Source organism: Manihot esculenta, chromosome 6, assembly GCF_001659605.2.
Source record: "Manihot esculenta cultivar AM560-2 chromosome 6, M.esculenta_v8, whole genome shotgun sequence".
NCBI classification, from domain to species: Eukaryota; Viridiplantae; Streptophyta; class Magnoliopsida; order Malpighiales; family Euphorbiaceae; genus Manihot; species Manihot esculenta.
Window position 1 is genome coordinate 20,190,997 of NC_035166.2, and position 18,695 is coordinate 20,209,691.

General features: G+C 31.9%; 1 protein-coding gene across 3 annotated transcripts; it reads left to right on the plus strand.

Annotated features, from left to right (window-relative positions):
• Positions 1 to 1,143: 1,143 nt before the first annotated feature.
• On the plus strand, positions 1,144 to 12,882 carry LOC110617731 (chaperone protein dnaJ 15). 3 transcript variants are annotated; one of them, XM_021760709.2, is made up of 13 exons: positions 1,182 to 1,340; positions 1,571 to 1,822; positions 2,755 to 2,878; positions 5,972 to 6,054; positions 6,132 to 6,243; positions 6,348 to 6,452; positions 6,573 to 6,623; positions 9,563 to 9,652; positions 9,759 to 9,867; positions 9,964 to 10,112; positions 10,722 to 10,818; positions 11,411 to 11,464; positions 12,288 to 12,485. In XM_021760709.2, the coding sequence occupies exons 2-13, from the start codon at positions 1,695 to 1,697 to the stop codon at positions 12,293 to 12,295; spliced, it is 1,110 nt and encodes a 369-aa protein (XP_021616401.1). In that variant the 5' UTR covers positions 1,182 to 1,340; positions 1,571 to 1,694; the 3' UTR covers positions 12,296 to 12,485. The 3 variants fall into 3 exon arrangements, with proteins under 3 accessions (XP_021616400.1, XP_021616401.1, XP_021616399.1); XM_021760708.2 differs by lacking the exon at positions 10,722 to 10,818 and having other exon boundaries at positions 1,144 to 1,298; positions 12,288 to 12,882; XM_021760707.2 differs by lacking the exon at positions 10,722 to 10,818 and having other exon boundaries at positions 12,288 to 12,882.
• The last annotated feature ends 5,813 nt before the right edge of the window (positions 12,883 to 18,695 follow it).

Here is an 18,695-nt window from a genome sequence, read left to right on the forward strand (position 1 = left end):
ATATAAACGTCAAATAATTTTTAAACTTATTATTAACGATCTGTTTCTATTAGTATTATGTTGATTAAACATTTTATTTCGTGAACATTTAATAAAAAATTCATAATAAATATAATTTAAATACATAATATTGATTAAATATATATGATTTTTGAATTTAATTAAATTATATAATTATTTTCTAAAATATTAAATGTTTTACATATTATTTATATATTAAAGAAATATAATTTATTGAAATATTATATAATAATATTAATGTTATTTTACAAAATAAAATTAATAATCTAAAAAGGATAAAGATGATGGAAAAATATTGTACAAAATTATAAAAAATGAAATAAATATATTAACATATTTTAATTTACCTAAAAATGACATTTACTTATTATAGCATTAAGAGGTTAATTTTTAAATAATGTGTGACTTATTTGTAACTTATATATAGGCATTAATAATTGAATCATAAATTTAAAAATTAAATAACTAAATTATTAAAAATAAAAAAAAATATTGATGCAATTAAATAAATTATATTTTATGAATAAATTGCACTAAAATGTGTATTAATGAAAAATCAAATAATATAATTATATATAATTATAAAAAAAATTTATCAACATTATAATTTTGATTCTCATCTTATTAATTCTAGTAAATTTTATATCCATGTCGATTCATAAAAATAATATATATTGTTACAATGGTTAATTAATTATAATTTAATATATATTAATTTTAAATCTAATTTATATAATTAAATAAAATTTGTTATTAGTTCATACAATGCAAAAGCCAACCATCTATTTTTTTTTAATTATGTATCTTTTAATTATTAATTCTCTTTTAATATTGATAACATATTAAACTTAATGTTAAAAGAACTCCATATAATAATGCTTACTCTTCACATATCAATACTTAAAAAAATTAATAATTTTAAATAAAAAAAATTTACCTAATCATAAAAGGATTAAAAAATTAAAATATTGGGCCATTTTGATATAATTCAAAATAGAGAGAAATATTTTAATTAATTAAGTTAGATCATAGACCCACGACAATAATTATTTGAATAAATGAATATTCCCTTATACAAAAAAAAATCAAATAATAAATCATATTAAAAAAAATCCTATAAAAGTAAAATAAATTAAAAAAAAAAAAAAGTGGTCTGCTTTTGATTCTGTTGGACTAGATATAAGTTGGCTGAAATTACGTGATGTCACGAATGAGGAGGTGAAGAAGAAACGAGGAAGGAAGAAAGAATCGCAGGAAAACTACCAAAACCTCCTTAGGTCAGACCATCTATCGTTCAATTATATTTTCATTACGTAATTGTAAGTCTCAAAACCCTAGCTACCTTCTTCAACCTCTGTATTGTGATTTTGTAGTGTAATGTAATTTGCAGATCTTTCCAATTTCCAAGTTGTTATCATTTGAAACTTGGATTCGCCTTTTTGTTTTCCCGAGGAGAGGAGGAGAAATAAAAAATGCTTTGAATTTTGGGAAATAATAGGTGTAATTTTTTGTTGGCTGTGATTTTCATATATTGATGGTGGATTTGCAGGACATGGTAACTCGATTGCTAAAAGTTGGGTCCATTGAAGGGAAACTATAGTTTTTCTGATTCTTAGTGGAGCAATATATCTACACTGATAGAGACATAGGGAAGGGTTTTCGAAGGAGGTGGGATGGGTTCGAAAAAGGCTGAAAGTACATCAGCTCCAGTAATTCGACGAGACCCATATGACGTGTTGTCCGTATCGAGAGATTCAACTGATCAGGAGATTAAAACTGCTTACAGGAAACTAGCTCTCAAGTAAGTTCCATGTCAATTGCATCCTTTTTATCTCTATCATTTCTTTTTTAACTTTTTGGAATTTTTTGCGTGGACTACAGGGATATTGCGGGTTGTGAGCAATTTTTGAGCTAATAGGTGTTGATATAGTCTTACTGTCTTAGATTGCGGAATTTGAGAATTAAGTTTAGTTACAGGCTCAAATACAGCTCAATGAGGTTTTAATGTGATGTGGATTAAGTATGTCACCCAAGTTAGAAAGATGGATTCTTTTGCTCATTTATGTAGATATGTTTTGATGCTAGCATGGTGTTTCTTTTGCTTATTTATGTAGATAGATTTCATGTTAGCACGATGATATTTTACTTATTCATGTAGATATATTTTGATTTTATCACTTTAACTGTGCTACTGAAGTTCAATGTGACATGGCTGAATACTTTCTTTGGCTGTTAATGCATTGTTTTTTTTTGGGGGGGGGGATCTTCTGGGAAGTTGTCTTTGTTAGAGGAAATCCTTATGGTAATTATGATAAATTTGGACTTGAAAACATTGGCAACTGATTCATGAATGCTCCATTTGTTAGTTGTGTCACCTTTACACTTTTGGGGAAAGTTGTCACATCAATGACTGGAATTTCATTTAAGCCTGTCAGTAACTCAAATGGCATATGGATGACTGGATTCATTTTGCTAATTGCAAGTTGCTTTTTGTTGATGGCTTCACTTGTGTTTTGCGTGTAAAGTCTGAGGTGATGGATAAGTTCAATTATTGTTATCCTACTTCCTTTGGATGAATATAAACTACTTATGTAATTTGCAATATATCCTTTTCACATATGTTAAATTTTCATTGTTTGACATCCTGAGACAATCAACTTTTCTATGTGAATGTTGCTTGTGTTACTTTGTATGCCTATATTTGATCTTGTAGCCAATATAAATCATGTGCAGATATCACCCAGACAAAAATGCAAGCAACCCTGAAGCTTCTGAACTTTTCAAGGAGGTGGCATATTCCTACAGCATTTTATCTGACCCAGAAAAGAGAAGGCAGTACGATAGTGCGGGGTTTGAGGTGCATATTCAGTTCCTTCTCTTTTTCCTCTTTATCCTGTCTTTGATATGGTGTTTGGTGCTGTGTTGTAAAAAGGACACTGCATTTGGTGCTGATGATTCTTCTTTAATTCAATATGAGCTGAAACTTCCCCATTGAATGATATATGACGTTAGTCATCAGAGTTTTTGACCTTATTGAATTGAATTTTCTCTCTAGAATCCTTCTCTAGTGGAGATGTATTGCCTTTCTTAACCCATTATCACCTCATTTCCCACAATTGTGGAGTCAATGCCTATAAATGTTGCGTCTCTGCCAAAATTTGTGGCAGCTCCTTTATGCAAGTAATCCTTGAAGGACATGTGAAATCACTGCGATTCTGAATAGAAAGGAATGAGTTGCACAAGCTACCATAACCATTGTCATTGATTAAATAACAAATTTGTGAACATTTTTCTAAAGTGCTTTCTTCTTATAAGAAGAAAACCGCATTGTTTCATCAAAGATAGAATATTCTGATCGTTGGAGAAGTTTCCTACTGCCTTACTTTTGTGCCTAAAGTGAAATGTGGATATCACCTGGTGAAGTTTTCACTAGTATGTTCTTTGCTGCTACCCCACCTCATCTCCTTCTCCATCTCTGTCATGCAGATGCTAATAAGGTGGTTTAATCTTGGAAACTTTGGAATTGGAATTTGAGTGTTTGAAAATATTAATGGGTTTTGCTCTATAGATTACATAGAGATGATAAATACTAGACCTATATGGACATCAAGGCTGTAATATGTTTGGGATTGGTTTTAATGGGATATTTATGGGGGCACAAAGTTATATAATTATATTGGAAGGTTTGTAATCATAGCACCAAATAGCTAGGTTTAGGATCACACCTAGACAGAAGCCTTTGTATTTGCAAGGGTTTGTAGTATATTTTATCATATCTGTATTGTATTTATATTTATATATCAGAAACTAAAGTTTTGAAAATTTTGTTTTTTATTTCTTTATATTTCTTAATTAATAGTTATTATTATTTAAAATTGACATGGTAGGTTGATCTTAATTATCTATTGGTGGGTTGCTTTTATTCAATGTATGAGAGATATCTACTTATTTTTCCAATCCTTTCAAAGTTACTCCTCCCTCTCACAAGGATAGGCTTATTTTACTTTTTCATCCTTCTGAAATTATAGGCTATTTTCCTTTTTCTATTAGTAATTTATGTATTAGCTTTCTGATATGCCCTATTTAATATGCATTGAAATTTGTTAGTTCTAAGAATAATTTAGTAATGGAGCAATATGAGTGGAGGGTATATTAGGAAAGATTTTATAAAATTTGTTATTTTAGCTATGATAATATATTTTCTTAATTCATGTGAAAATAGCTATTTGCCTATCCTTGTGAGACAAAGATTATTTGATTTCTTTCAAAGCAATGCGCAAAGAAATCAAAGTTTCTTTTTTGCATTTAGAAGGAAAAAACTAATAGTAATTATGGTGAAAGAAACATGGAGATTGTTAACTTTGTTCTATTACGTGGAGAAAGATAAAATGCAATGATAATGAGTGTGATCCCCCAAGTAACAATTTTTTGGTCAATGATTCATCGAAGTCTGAATTGGGTAAAGTTAGTAACCTAGTATTTATTCCACATGAGCTTGAATGTGATTGTATATTTAACCATTGGCTAGAAGTGTAAAACTAAGTGTTGTGTAAGATAAGTGTTATCCCTTTGAAAGTTTATGGGAGCCACTTCTAGGGTCCATATTGGTTAGTGTGCTAAGTTCTATTGGATGCAAGAGATTTAAATATAAGTGGAGCTTACTCCCAATTTTTGAGATGATATGTAATCAAGGTTTTGTACGGATTCCTTACCTGTATCTTCTCCTTCTATGCTAAGTTGAAAATAAAACCTCATGGATCATGCTTGTGGCATGTATACAAAATAATTGAAAAATAGAGCCATAATTGCATTCCTTTGTTTTCTGTGTGTCTACTTGTGGAGGTTTGTTAGGAAACATGAAAGATAAAATAAATGAATGCGTACATAGCTAACTTCTTGATATTTAGAGCTTCATTTTCTTTACACTCTTAGCAAGTGTTGTTGTGTCCTTTCTTCCTATTGTCATATAGTTGCTAGGGTATTTATCACATCTAGTACTTTGGGTTCAGAGATGGTGCTTTTGCTACACATTGTTATTACTTGCTAATTGTGCTCGGAGTTGTCAATTCAACAATTTATACTAGGGTTAAGCATAATTTTGGGAGTTCTGAACCAAACTGAGTAACCATACCAAACTGTTGAGAATTATACCAAACTGAACTTATTTCACTATTTTGATCTGTTTCTGGTCCTTCAATAAGAACTAACCATAACTATTTCGAAACCAAATCAAGAATCAATTTTATACACACATCTTCCTATTTTTTAGGTTTATTATATTCTTTAAATATAAATTATATGTATTTATATGCATTAAGATTTATATATATATATAATTATTAATTATATATAATAATTATGGACACTATACAAACCATTATTGTCTTTTATTCATTAACCTTTTCTTAATAACTTTTGTTATAAATACATTAATTAATTTTATTATTCTTAATTTTTGGTGCAGTGCTATATTTTATTAGATGTTCAATCATTTATTAAAATATACCTTATAGTTAAGGATTATAAAATTAAGAAGTACCTAAAATATATATTAAATTATATACTTATGCTACTACATTCATGCTTGTGAATGTGTGTGTATGTATACTTTATAATTAAAGATTTACATAATTGGGAAATAGTTTAAATCTGTATTAGTAACCATCTTTACAGCTTAAATGGTAGTTCAAGTATGAAATTGTTTCACAAACCAAGAATCGAACTAGAACTAAAAAACCGAAAATCAAACTGAACCGAAACTGTAACAGCAAACAACTGAACTGGAAACAAACTGAAATTTTTAGGTAGACCTGGAACTGGAACCACACGATATACTCATTCAATGATTTCTTACTACGATTCCTGTAATTGTCTTCCTGTTTGCATAATATTTACTTTCTTTGCTGAATAGATCCTAATTTTTTGGAATTCTATAATTGACTCTTTTCAGGCTCTTGATGCTGAAAACATGGATATGGAAATTGATTTATCTAATCTGGGTACTGTCAATACAGTATTTGCTGCACTCTTCAGGTGAGCTTGAGTTGAAAACATATGGAGCTTGTACTTTGATTTAGCTATCTTTAAGTCTCTTATTTAATTGAATATAGCAAGCTTGGTGTCCCTATCAAAACTACAATTTCGGCTAATGTTCTGGAAGAAGCTCTAAATGGAACTGTCACAGTCAGACCCCTTCCTATTGGAACATCAGTTAGTGGAAAGGTGTTTAGTATTTCTTACTGATATAGGTGTTCCTTTTCAAATATATATTTTGTCCTGAGTTCCTTTCCATTTATCTTTTTTGTTTATTCTCTTTACTATTGCAGGTGGACAAGCAATGTGCCCACTTCTTTGGTGTAACAATAAATGAGCAACAAGCAGAGTCAGGGATTGTTGTAAGAGTAACTTCAACTGCACAAAGCAAATTTAAGGTTCGTTGACTTATCTGTGCAATGTCCATGAGGCATGTATGAGCCGTTTGCTTGGATCTGTTTTTGAAATTTGGTTCTTTTGTGCAAAAACTAAAGCTTGATGTTGCATTGTTTATTCAGTTACTTTATTTTGAACAAGATGCCAATGGTGGCTACGGTTTGGCACTACAGGTACTTATCATTTCTCTTGGTGCTTTCCAAGTTTCAAGTTTTTCTACTCCTTGCACTCCTGCCACTTTCCTTTTCAACTTTTATCTTATCGTAAAACTTCTCTAAAAGTTTGCCAAATTCTTGAAGTGGTGTATGAATGTAAACATTTTTCATGATAGATCAATATGGAGCTTGCTGGTATGGATAAAAGTTGCTGGCTTGCTTTTGATATATTTTTTTTTAAATATGGTATTATTATAATTTGAAGAATCACGTTTATTCTGAACTGCCTGAAACTAAAATATGGGCTACATAATTACCTCATTAATTTGTAAACTTTTATTTGCAATTACAAATTTTAGGCATAGACACTCAAATTTACTATTTGAACAAGCACGCATTGCAAAATTGTATTATATGAACAACAAAGCCTTAATCCTAAACTCGTTGTGGTTGGCGATGACAATATGGATTTTTTTTTTTTTGGCCATTCATCTCTATTTGTGACCAGTTCCGCATCAATATTCAAGAAAAAAAAAGAAAGAAAAACTGGAAAGGAAGTAGATCATGCAGATAGCAAAAGAGGATAAACTAACCAAAAAAAAAAGAACATTTAGTGCAGTAGGCAACAAGAATTATAAAAAGGGGGAAGGGGGATGTCAGAACACTTGAGACAAAAAAGGAGGAGAAGGAAGAGTGAATAATGAAAAAACTGGTCAAAGAAAAATGAACTAAACTAAATTATGCAGGAGAGGAAAAGGCCCGAGTCAAGAAGAATAAGTAGACTGTCCTAGTTTGTTAATTCAGCTCACTGGGGAGACAGATGGTAGAATGAAATTAGGGCATCAATTCAATTGATTCTTTTTATCTTAATTCCAGAGGGCCACTGAAGCACATGACTTGGAACCTCACTTGGAGGTGTGTACATGAGGGTGGTTTCTTACCTCATGCTACCATGGTACGAATCCTGATCTAGGGGTAACAACTAACAATTTGGATGGAAGCATGTTAGACTTAATGTCCAAATATTTTCAACTTTCTCAATAATTTCATATCGCATTTATACCTATAATTGCCGCCCCTTCCCTAGGGAATCACTTTGAGGCATGGACTGGTTAACTATTCTCAAGGGTAGATGAGGTTGTTGCGACACAGATACGTATTAGACACTTAAGTTGGATGTGGGTACTTGTGTATGACGCCACTGACAAGGACAAAACTAAGAAAAATGTTAGACATCGATGTGTTCCAATCATGAACCGTCTCTGTTATTTGGACCTCCAACCCAAGCCCTTTTATTCTGTAAATAATACAATTTCTACCTATTTTCTGTTATATGGAACCTTGTTGTAGTACTTGTATGTGGCTCTAGATCCATCGTCATTCTATAGGACTAGATAATTATGGAGGCTTTGGATGATGTCACATATTGACTTAAATTTGCATTGAAGAGGGCATATAGTAAATGTTGTCAATGTTGATTCCCTAAAAAAGCTTTGGAATCATTTTGAGATCATTTAGAGGTTGGTGCATACCAGTTTGACATTGCTCTACTAGTCGTCAACATGGCTCTTGGAAAGGAAATGGACCGTCAAACACAAAGACCATGGATTAGATGATGCATGTTGTCGTTCTCCTTTGGAGTAAAAGAATGCCAGAAATGCTTTTAATAGATTTTTTATTCATCTGGAACTCTCAGGCTAGGCAATTCTTTTGTATCTCGTCTTTCTGATGGTTCAGTGCAGATCAAAGGGGGCTTATGATGAATGGACTAAGCATTCCCTGATGGAATGATTTAGTTAGTTTCTTTGTCAGGATGATACTGCATTCTGTGTTTGAGATGAGCTTCTTCTATCAGATGATTGAGCTAATCTTCACAGATGTAGTAATGGTGTTTCTTGTTGGGTGTTAAATTTTCCTCTAATAATCTTTGTTGTGTTGCTGCTGACTTTGTTTAGGTGGAAACTTATTTTATTGAGGGTTCTGGATTGAGTGTTCAGAAGTTGGAAGTTTGTCTACTTGGAAAACAGCAACTATTGCTTCCAAAAAGTTTACACTTTAAGCTGTCCACTTCATTAATCATCCTTAGGCGTTAACTTCCTCTTCAATGTTGTGATAGTATGGGAGCATTATTTATGTGCTAAAGGTTTCTTAGGATAATTTCAGGCGAGGACAAAAAGCAAGAACATTGGTCATTTTGGAAGTTGGAATTTCCTGTATTGAAATCAGAGGGGGTTCTTTAGACATCTGTCTGAATGTGTTTCTTAACCAAATCCTCCTGTGGAATTACAGTCCAGAGAAAAGGTGGACAAAATGTAAAATAATGGTACTACCATCCCATCTATGATCATCCTTTATCAGTAGTAAATTACTTGCTGCTACTCTCTTTTCTGCCCAATTTCCAGTTTCGGAGTGCATGGGGCCACCTGTGTATTGATTTAGCCTTGGTAGTGCATTAAAACTACTATTATACAGTTTGCTTATTATGCTATTTAATGCTACTATTGTTGATCTTTCAATTAATTCTTCCTTTGCATTAGCATGAAATTTGAATTAGAAATACAAATTTGATGAGGAAGTGTGGATATTGCTTCCTTGTTTCATTGTGAGGTTTCTGAAACACTGAAAATTGATTACTCTTTCCTAGTGGGTTCTATTCTCAAAATGGCATTCTTTGTTTTCTTTTTCTTCTGAAAATATCTATTTCCCTGGATGTTCAATCTGGCTTTTGAAGTTCTGACAATGGGATTGGCACTTGTGTGGAGCTTTGTAGATTTACTAGAATTTTCCTTTGCTATGATGTCTGGTTATTGCAAAGAAATATTATGGTATGTTGTTCTTAATCTGATCTTATGGGTAGTTTTAGCATGCATGTTTAAACCGTTTGCACATTTTGGCTGTTATAATGAACACCTTGTCAACTTGACTGATGCATATACAATCTCATTATCTCTGTCCAGGAAGAGAGTGAGAAGACTGGCAAGGTGACATCTGCAGGGATGTATTTTCTACATTTTCAAGTGTATAGAATGGATTCAACCGTGAATGCTGTATGACATCCTCTCTTCATTTCTTTTCTTTTTTCCTCTATATTCTGGTTGTTTTTGCCCTTGCCATTCCCTGACTGAAGTAAGCATTTCCTACATGGTGGTGCAGTTAGCAATAGCCAAGGATCCTGATGCTGCTTTCTTTAAAAGATTGGAAGGTCTTCAACCTTGTGAGGTTTCAGAACTGAAAGCCGGCACCCATATCTTTGCTGTTTATGGTCAGAAATGCTTAATTTATCCCTTAAATTAGGCTGTTTTTTACTGAATTTAAATTGAATTGGCCTTAAATTGGCTTTCACTGAAATTTTTATCAGGGGATAATTTTTTCAAAACGGCTACCTACACAATAGAGGCACTTTGTGCAAAAACATATGAAGATACCACAGAGAAACTCAAGGAGATCGAGGCACAAATTTTACGGAAGAGAAATGAGTTGCGTCAATTTGAGACAGAATACAGGAAGGTACAGTTCTTTCTTTTATAGGTGTAGTGTTATGGTCCTAGGTCATGGATCGTGTCATGTGATGATTGATAGAAAAGAAGCTCGTAAAAGGGAGCTTTTAACACCTCAAGACTCACAAAGGAGAGAGTCTCAATCTCACAATTCTTAGAATAAATCTGCTTGTTTTATTGAACAAAATAAACTCCTTTTATTGTGGAGGAGGTTCTAGAGCTTCTAATCAAAGTAGAAGTTTAATACAAGCAACCATTAGATCTAGGATAAGATAATAGAAAATATGATAAGATAAGATAATAGAAAATCTAAAAAAAAAATACTAGATAAATAAAATCTGTTTGTTATGTATTTAAGCTATGCATTATCCATAATATAACTCTCCTCCTCGAAACAGAGTTTGTCCTCAAGCTCAAATGTAGAGGTTGTCCTCAAGGTAGGATATGCAACATGAAAATAAATAATAGACTTTCATACAGTTTCAAATTCAAGACAACATTGTCCATAATCTACTACTTTCCAAAGCCGAGTGTCTAGATCAAAGACAAAGATAATTTCACTTGAAATTAAATCAAGTTCTTTTATTTTAAAATATGATCTACTACCCCACTCTTGTAGGTCTCGGCAGAGTGGGTCGCGGAATGTAGGATGATAATGTACCATTTGTGCCATCGCACGATGGAAAGTCAACTTTGTCATTTTGGGGGCACCATAGGTACCTCTATCTTTTCATTTACTTGTTAACCAAAATTTGATGGGCTGCAGCTCGATCTATCTTGATTTTGGTTCAACCCCCTATTGAAGGTTCGAACTAATTCAAAAATCTGCTGAGCTAAGGCATTCAAAGTCCATCAAATTATTGCATGAAAGAATTCAACTTATCTTCTAGATTTGTTGAAATAGGATCAGATACCAAATTATTATGGTCCCAAGTCATGCATCGCGTCATGGGATGATTGTAAGTAAAGGAGCTCATTAGAGGGAGCTCTTAACACCTCGAGACTCACAAAGGAGAGTCTCGATCTCAGAATTCTTAAAATAAATTTGCTTTTTTTATTGAATAAAATAAACTCTTTCTGTAGTGGAGGTTCTAGAACTTCTAATCAAAGTAGAAGTCTAATAGAAGCAATCATTAGATCTAAGATAAGATAATAGAAAATATGATAAGATAATAGGAAATCTGAAAAGAAACTATTAGATAAATAAAATCTGTTTGTTATGAATTTAGGTTATTTTTATCCATAACATGCAGCTCATTGGGTAGTTCAGTTGTGCACATCTTGAAATTCGCTTGTGATTCTTTGTAGGCCTTGGCACGCTTTCAAGAAGTAACCAACAAATACAGCCAGGAAAAGCAATCGGTATGTTTCTAAACCTTGCATCCCTTATTGGGTGTTTTCATCGTGTGTGTTAGCATTATTTCCTAACTTGACATGCTTACATGATCATGTAGACACAAATGCTCTCCTTGCATATATGCATCCCATTTACCAAAAAACACCTTTTAATATTTTCACTGAGCTGAGTTGATTGTAAGAGGGGAATGTGATCATCTCCTTGCTCCACAATGGCTGCACTCTCTTAATTAGACAATTGCTGTATCTAGTCTAGAACCTCTTGCCTGCTTAAAAATGTGTCACATACTCTACAAGAAATAATAAAAGGGAGGGAAAAACTGTTAAGGGAAGCACGGGTAGTGTTATTGATGAGTCAGCAGCAGTTATAACTAACTGATGTAGAAATAACAGCTGGAGAATACTTACCAGCATTATGAATAATGAATTCACAGACTCCCTCCTCTGCAATTCTGTTTCTCTCTCCCAACTAACTCTACTTTCTTTTCTCATCCCTTTCCTCTCTCTTTCTACTCTCATCTCAATCTCTCTTCTCTCATCCCCAAGTTCTTGAGTTGTGGCAAAATGTTGCGAAGATATTGTACTCTAAAATTTGTTTTTTAGCTAATATTCCGTGGATAATAGTGATCATAATAAAAAAATTATGATATCTGCTACTACTATATTAAAAATTAAAATAAGCTGTATCTCTGAGATCTGTTCTTCTTCTCTCCCTCTTTTCTATTTGCATTCAATGTTTGAATGGCGGCAGAAGCCGCAGAACACTATTACTTTAGTCTGTCAACTTGTTTGTTGTTTAGCTGACTATAATTTTTGTTGTTCCACTTAGGTGGATGAGCTTCTAAAACAGCGGGATAGCATACATGCCTCATTTACTGTGACGAGGATGGTCAGTAATTTTAGTAATGGAAGTACAAGCAAAGTTCTTAGTGAAGATTCAAAAGCTGAGAGTCCAAAGGAAGATGGAAGTGATGGAAAAGATAAATCCACCAAAAAAAAATGGTTCAACTTGAACCTTAAAGGGTCTGATAAAAAGCTTGGTTGACAAAAAAAAAAGGTGTTTTAGGTGATTTTGTACTACTTTGAGAGGTTTGATTGCATTAAATTCTAGGGTCGCCGATTTGTTGCATAAGTTTGTTTTGTATTATTTATTCTTTTTTTTTTTCCCTCAAATTCCTCATTAGGGTTTTTTTTCTCTCTCTCTCTCTCTCTTTTTTTTATTTTGGGTTTTCCAAGGTGGTTTATTATGGCATATTACAAAATGGTTCTATAAGTTTCAGAGTTTGCAGGTATGTGTGTGTATAATTTCAGTTCATTTTTTGCATAAACTGTGTCTTGTCCTTGTAGCTCAGTTAGCAACTTTGAATATATATGTAATATTTTTCTTTTTTATTAATACATTCATTATAAGGAATTCTTCGCCAGAGTTGAGCGTCTGCTGAGCTGATTCTTCTGTGCTGAATTCTCATTCTCATATATCTAACCTGAAAGTTGTCAAACAGTGTATTCATTGCAAAACAGAAATACAAATGGAGGCCTAAAATAACATTTTCATGACCTAAAGATTGAATTTTGGGAAATTGCATCTCCGACTTCGTCGCTATAAACAAAACGATTATGTTTGTTTTCCAATCATGTTTTATTAGTTTAGTTCTCTTATTTATTATTAATATCTCCGACCAATGCCAAAATATAATAGGTTATATTACATTAGGTGAACTCAAATATATGGAATGAATTTTGAAATCATTGTCCATTGAATTTTTAATTTTGATATATGCACCGAGTTGAGAAAATGGAATGTAGGGCTCTTCATATGGATGATGATGATTCCTCACTGAATTATTCTATCCTCTTTCTTAGTTGGTGATTGTGTTATTAAATATTGCAACATAAAGTATCTGAATTTGATCATTAAATTATGTTGTTTTCATCAATTTCTTTAGAATACAACAATTGCTTTTCAGCTTCAGCATTCAAGTGTTTTTGCTTTGCTTGTCAAGAGACCTAATGTTTAGTAAAATAGAGATTACTTTTGGGTCATGAAAACAACTCGGCAACTAAAGCTAGTCATTTAGTCAACCAGAAAAATATCAATGGGATCATTGAATTTATTAGTTTTTCTCTTTAACTTGACAACTAATCATCTCACTACAAATACTATATGATGACCCAGATGGCATTTGTACTTAAAAAGTATATCTGTATTAAAAATTTTTGGCTTATAATGTTTGAAACTTGTTTATTTTTAATGGAGATTAAGTATAATGAAAAGTGACTAGATATTCAACTATCTCAATCATATTATACGTTTCCTCTAAATACAATTATTTAAACCTCCCCCAATAAAAGAACTTCAATTTTCATTTGGGTATAAAAAAATTGAGTAATATTAAATAGATGGCATGATTAGATAAGACTTCTAATGTTTTAGATTTCCCTGTATATGCGGGTTTTGTTAGCTTGATCACCCAACACAAAGATTCTCAAGACTTGAAGTAGATAATTGACAATAAGAAACACTTAGAGCAAATATGGGTTTTACTAAACACATAATCTTAATTAGATTTGTCTCTACATTTAGGTAACTATTAAAAAATAACTGGTAGGAATGACTTAATGTACGCAAACTACAACTAGATTTCTTTAATTTCAGCAACTTGTCTTGAAATCTGTGTTGAATTCATTTAAAAATTAATTGCATCTACTTGGATTTTCCCAACAGGCAAAATTCTTCCAGGTTTCAAGGATTGTTTATTGAAGAGTCTTCTTTTAAAAAATTGGGAATGCTTAATAAACCCTTATTCTAAGAACAACTCCCACATGCAACCAACCCCTTTGTTCAAGGGGCAATAAAAGTTTGCTGGGCAACCCAGTTTTACAAAACTTCTAAATGAAAAGAAAATCTATTTTAATTTAATATTATTAAGTGGGAAGCAGAGATCATACTCTGAGGTAGCAAGTGTATAATACATATACAAAGAGGAATTGACACAGTAGAATCCATGAAGAGAATATTGCATTAAAAATTCTGCCATATTACGTTCATGTGCAGAGAGATTCGTCCAATGCATGGGCGTGGCTGTGGGTTATATGTAATGTGGTGTCCTTTTGTAGCCGTCCAAGTGTCTCACTTTATCAGCAACCAGGCCACGCATACTTTGTCTGATTGATTCACCAAAAACCCCTTTCACAGACCTTTAATTTTTTTTTTTTTAATAATCACAAGTATTCTAGTTTATAAAATCAAAAATAAATTTTATTCGCTCTGATTTAGTCCACGGATAAAATACTTTTAGTAAATATTTTTTTAATTCATAAAAACTCAATCCTCAACATTATTTATATTATTTAAAAAGAAAGAAAATTATTGATTTTAATTTCATTATTACACAATTCTTTAATGGTTATTATTATTTTTTGTATGCAATAATTTACCATAAAAAAATTGGAATTAGATGTAGAGTCTAGGATTAAGATCATGTAGACATGAAATAATGATTAAATAATTGTTTTTTTTAATTGAGAGAAAGAGGAGGAAAGAGTCACCTCACATGACTTAAAGCTAACTCCACCAAACCTCCCTTAATTTTTATATATAATTTTGAAAATGGAATTAAAAACAAGTAGGTAGTGTCATTTGGGAAGCTTATTGAGTCACACCCACAATGTTTGGATTGTTGAAAAAAAATGATTTGAACATATCCATAAAAAGGGATTTCCATCTTGAAATTAAAGTCTCTATTGGGGCTATCCCTTTTTGGATCCTTCCAAAAGTAATGGTTGCAAAAAGAAACAAAAGATGTTTAAAAAAGTTAATGGAGTTGTAACATGATGGGATCATGTTTCTTTAATTAATGTTTTATATTTGTTTCATTGGTTAATTTTCCTTGATAAGCACAACTTGGTGGGCCACGTTTGGGATTTGGGTGATCTTAAATGATAACATTGGCATCACTTCAATCTGAAACAAATATGATTAAGGCTCTCTTTTTTCTTTTTTAATATTTGATGGTGGAAACCCATTACAATAAGTAATTAAAAAACAAAAAATTATGCCATTTCTATTAGGACAGTTGTTTACTAAAGGAACAAGAAGATGATGGAAGTGGGATTGGACAATTCTTTCCCCCCAACCCTCCTGGTTAAAATTTTTCATGGAGATGTGGGTCCATTGCCCCATGTTTGCACATGTGGTCCCAATATGATCCACTCTGTTGCATGGGCCCTACCTTAATTTGTCCACAAAACAGTAAGAGCCTAAGAGGTCAATTAGATTCACCTTCACATGCATCTCCCTCCATCAGTGGAGGAATCCTTGTGCCTCCCACCCCCTAAAAATTTACACTTATTCTTGGACGCAATACATTTACTTAGAATATTTAACATAAACTTCATTTTAAAATATAAAACCCTTTAGACTTCTATTTAAACCCACAAGAATTATACAAAAAAAAAATTCTAAAACTAAAATTAGGGTTTACATATTCAAGTTTCATATTTCATTATTATGTTTAAATTGATCAGAAACAATTTGAGACATGAAGTGAAAAGGGCAGGGTTTAGTAGTACAAGATCTTAAATTTTAGTTAGACTAAGAGAATGGTCCCAACAACCATGAATCTATGTATATGTCTGAAGTGTTCAAGTTTTATGAGCATGACTAGTCAGTACTCAAATTTAGTTGAGAAGTTCACAGTACAAATTTTCTTTTCCTTCTGACAACTCCTTGAGCCCCATAGTGGGTGATAGTTAGTGGCCCAACCTCTCTCTAACCTTCCCAAGAGCAAGCAAGCAAGAAAGAAAGATTGTTGGTTCCAACATAATAAAGCAAAAGGGTGGTTAGGGTTTTATTGCAAAGGCAAATTTCTAAACTAATAGAGATTCTAATCCAAGTCCCGAATCTATAAGCATCATTATTTGAAGCACATCCCATAAACTAAAATTAAAACTAAAACCCATGTTAGGGTTTAGGTCCCACACATGTAATGATTCATCATCACCATCTCATCTAGTCTATACATAGGCATTTGAGATAAAAATATATAAGAAAAAAAAAACTAATATAGCGATTGATAAAGATTATTCTTACATGGGAAAATTTGACTAAGCGAACAGAACACACACATGAGAAAGCGGAGACATGATGGGCCATTGTTTTGGAGTTTTGATCAAGACTTTAGAAAATAGCTTTAATTCCTTTTTAATATTTATTAACTTCTTTCAAGTGGGTTTTTACAAACCTACACTTATTATATTATTAAACCTCTCTCTCTCTCTCTCTCTTGTAGTTAGTAAGATTCGGAGAGATCTCTCAAAAAGCAATAAAATCTTTTAATAATATAGTTTTCAACGTCAATCACGCAAACATCCTAAAAATTTATTTATCTAACACGTAATCTTAGGCCCTTGATGTGATTATCAACTTTCTTTTTTTAAAAAAAAAAATCATTAATTATTTTTAAAAATTTATAATACATTGATTCGACAATAATCAATTCAAAGTACTTTGTATAATGTTGATTATACTACATGGAACAAGTTTGTAAATATGAGATTAGTTTTGACTTATTGTCAGAAGCAAAAGGTGAATTGTATCATGTGACACCTGCGTATCTAGTTTAGATATGCACCATAAATATGATGGCGACACGTGGGACCATCTTCAAGTGATTAATATGTGGGACTATTCAAACGCTGTTAGATCTTTAAATGCAGCTGGTACTTCAGGTGAGGGACCTGCTGTCGTTTACTGTTTTGCATGCATATGTGTGCGTGTGTTGACTTTTTTGTAGAGAAAGAGAGCGGTGGGTGCATGGTGGTCGTCGTGGTGGTGCTGCTAGTGGTTTTGTCGGCTGCGCCTGAGATCGAGCCAGGCAACTTTAGACTTCAGCCGATTAATGAAATGATCCTCAATGGCTAAAAATGAAAATTAATATAATACAATAATAGTTTAAAGTACACCATCCGTTAATATTTGAAAATAAAACTAAAATTTAATTGAATAATATTTAATTCTACCGAGAAAAAGTTATCGTTAAAATCCGCCCTTTCAACCGAAAAAGCAAGATTATATAGAAAATTATTATTAATAAATATTATATATTAAATATTATCAGATTTTAGAATTAATTTATTAATAATAATAATATTTAAAAATTAAATAATAAATTTTTAAAATAAAATTAATTAGAGTAGTTTACAGAGTTGAGAAATCAATTATAATTTAAGAAAAAAAAGATAAAGACGAAAGTGCTACTATGTGTGTTGTATTGATTAGAGTATCATAGTAACATGTGCTGCTGCTAAATCATGAACGAATGGAATTTTCTAGTCTCGCAGTAGGGTGCGTAAATATTTGTATATACCCTTATTTTTTCCATTAACACTTTCCAATTATTGCTAATTATTTTACTCTCTAAATATATTTTTAAAATAGCTATCAACCAGAAAATGCTAATTAGGTTATGCATTACCTTATCTCAATGTCACAAATTATAAGATTACAAAAGCAAGCAGCCACCTCATGAGCTCTTTACAAAGTAAAACAAATTAATATAATCACATAATTAATTATATATGTATTAATCTTTGATTAATAAAATAATAAATGTTTATGGACAAAGGCTGGCACCGCCATTACTGTAGCAAGGTATGTGTCACGTACAAAGTGGTTATATTAGGACATGCACATTATATATAAGTTGAGTAATTGTATAGCCAAACTTCTCTTTAGCAAGTGAATACAGATTTGTTAATCTCTAATTGGCTGTGGTTATGTATACACATTTCATCATCACTGAAAGCAAGTGGCCCAATAATCCTCCATCATCAACAGTCTTCTCTTATTTTTAGCCTAATTCTAACATTCAAAAATATCTTATACATAAGAAGTCAAATACATATATAAACACTTGAATTTTATAAAAAAAATTATACCAAACTCAAATAAAAGAGCTTTTAACATAAGAAATTACAGCACCAAGACAACACAAAAGAAACTAATAGTTTTGATCCCACACGCATATAGGCAAAGCTCAAAACCCTGAATTATCCTTCCATCACATGTAACACAATCTTAATCTCACATGGGCAAAGCTAATAAAGAAAAGACAAAAATGTAAACTATATACCAAATAAAATTAAACATATTGTATATGTCATGACGAAGCAATGGGTGGTTTTCTAATGTAATATCAAACAAAAAAAGGGTATTGCTTTCCTGCCAATTTATTAA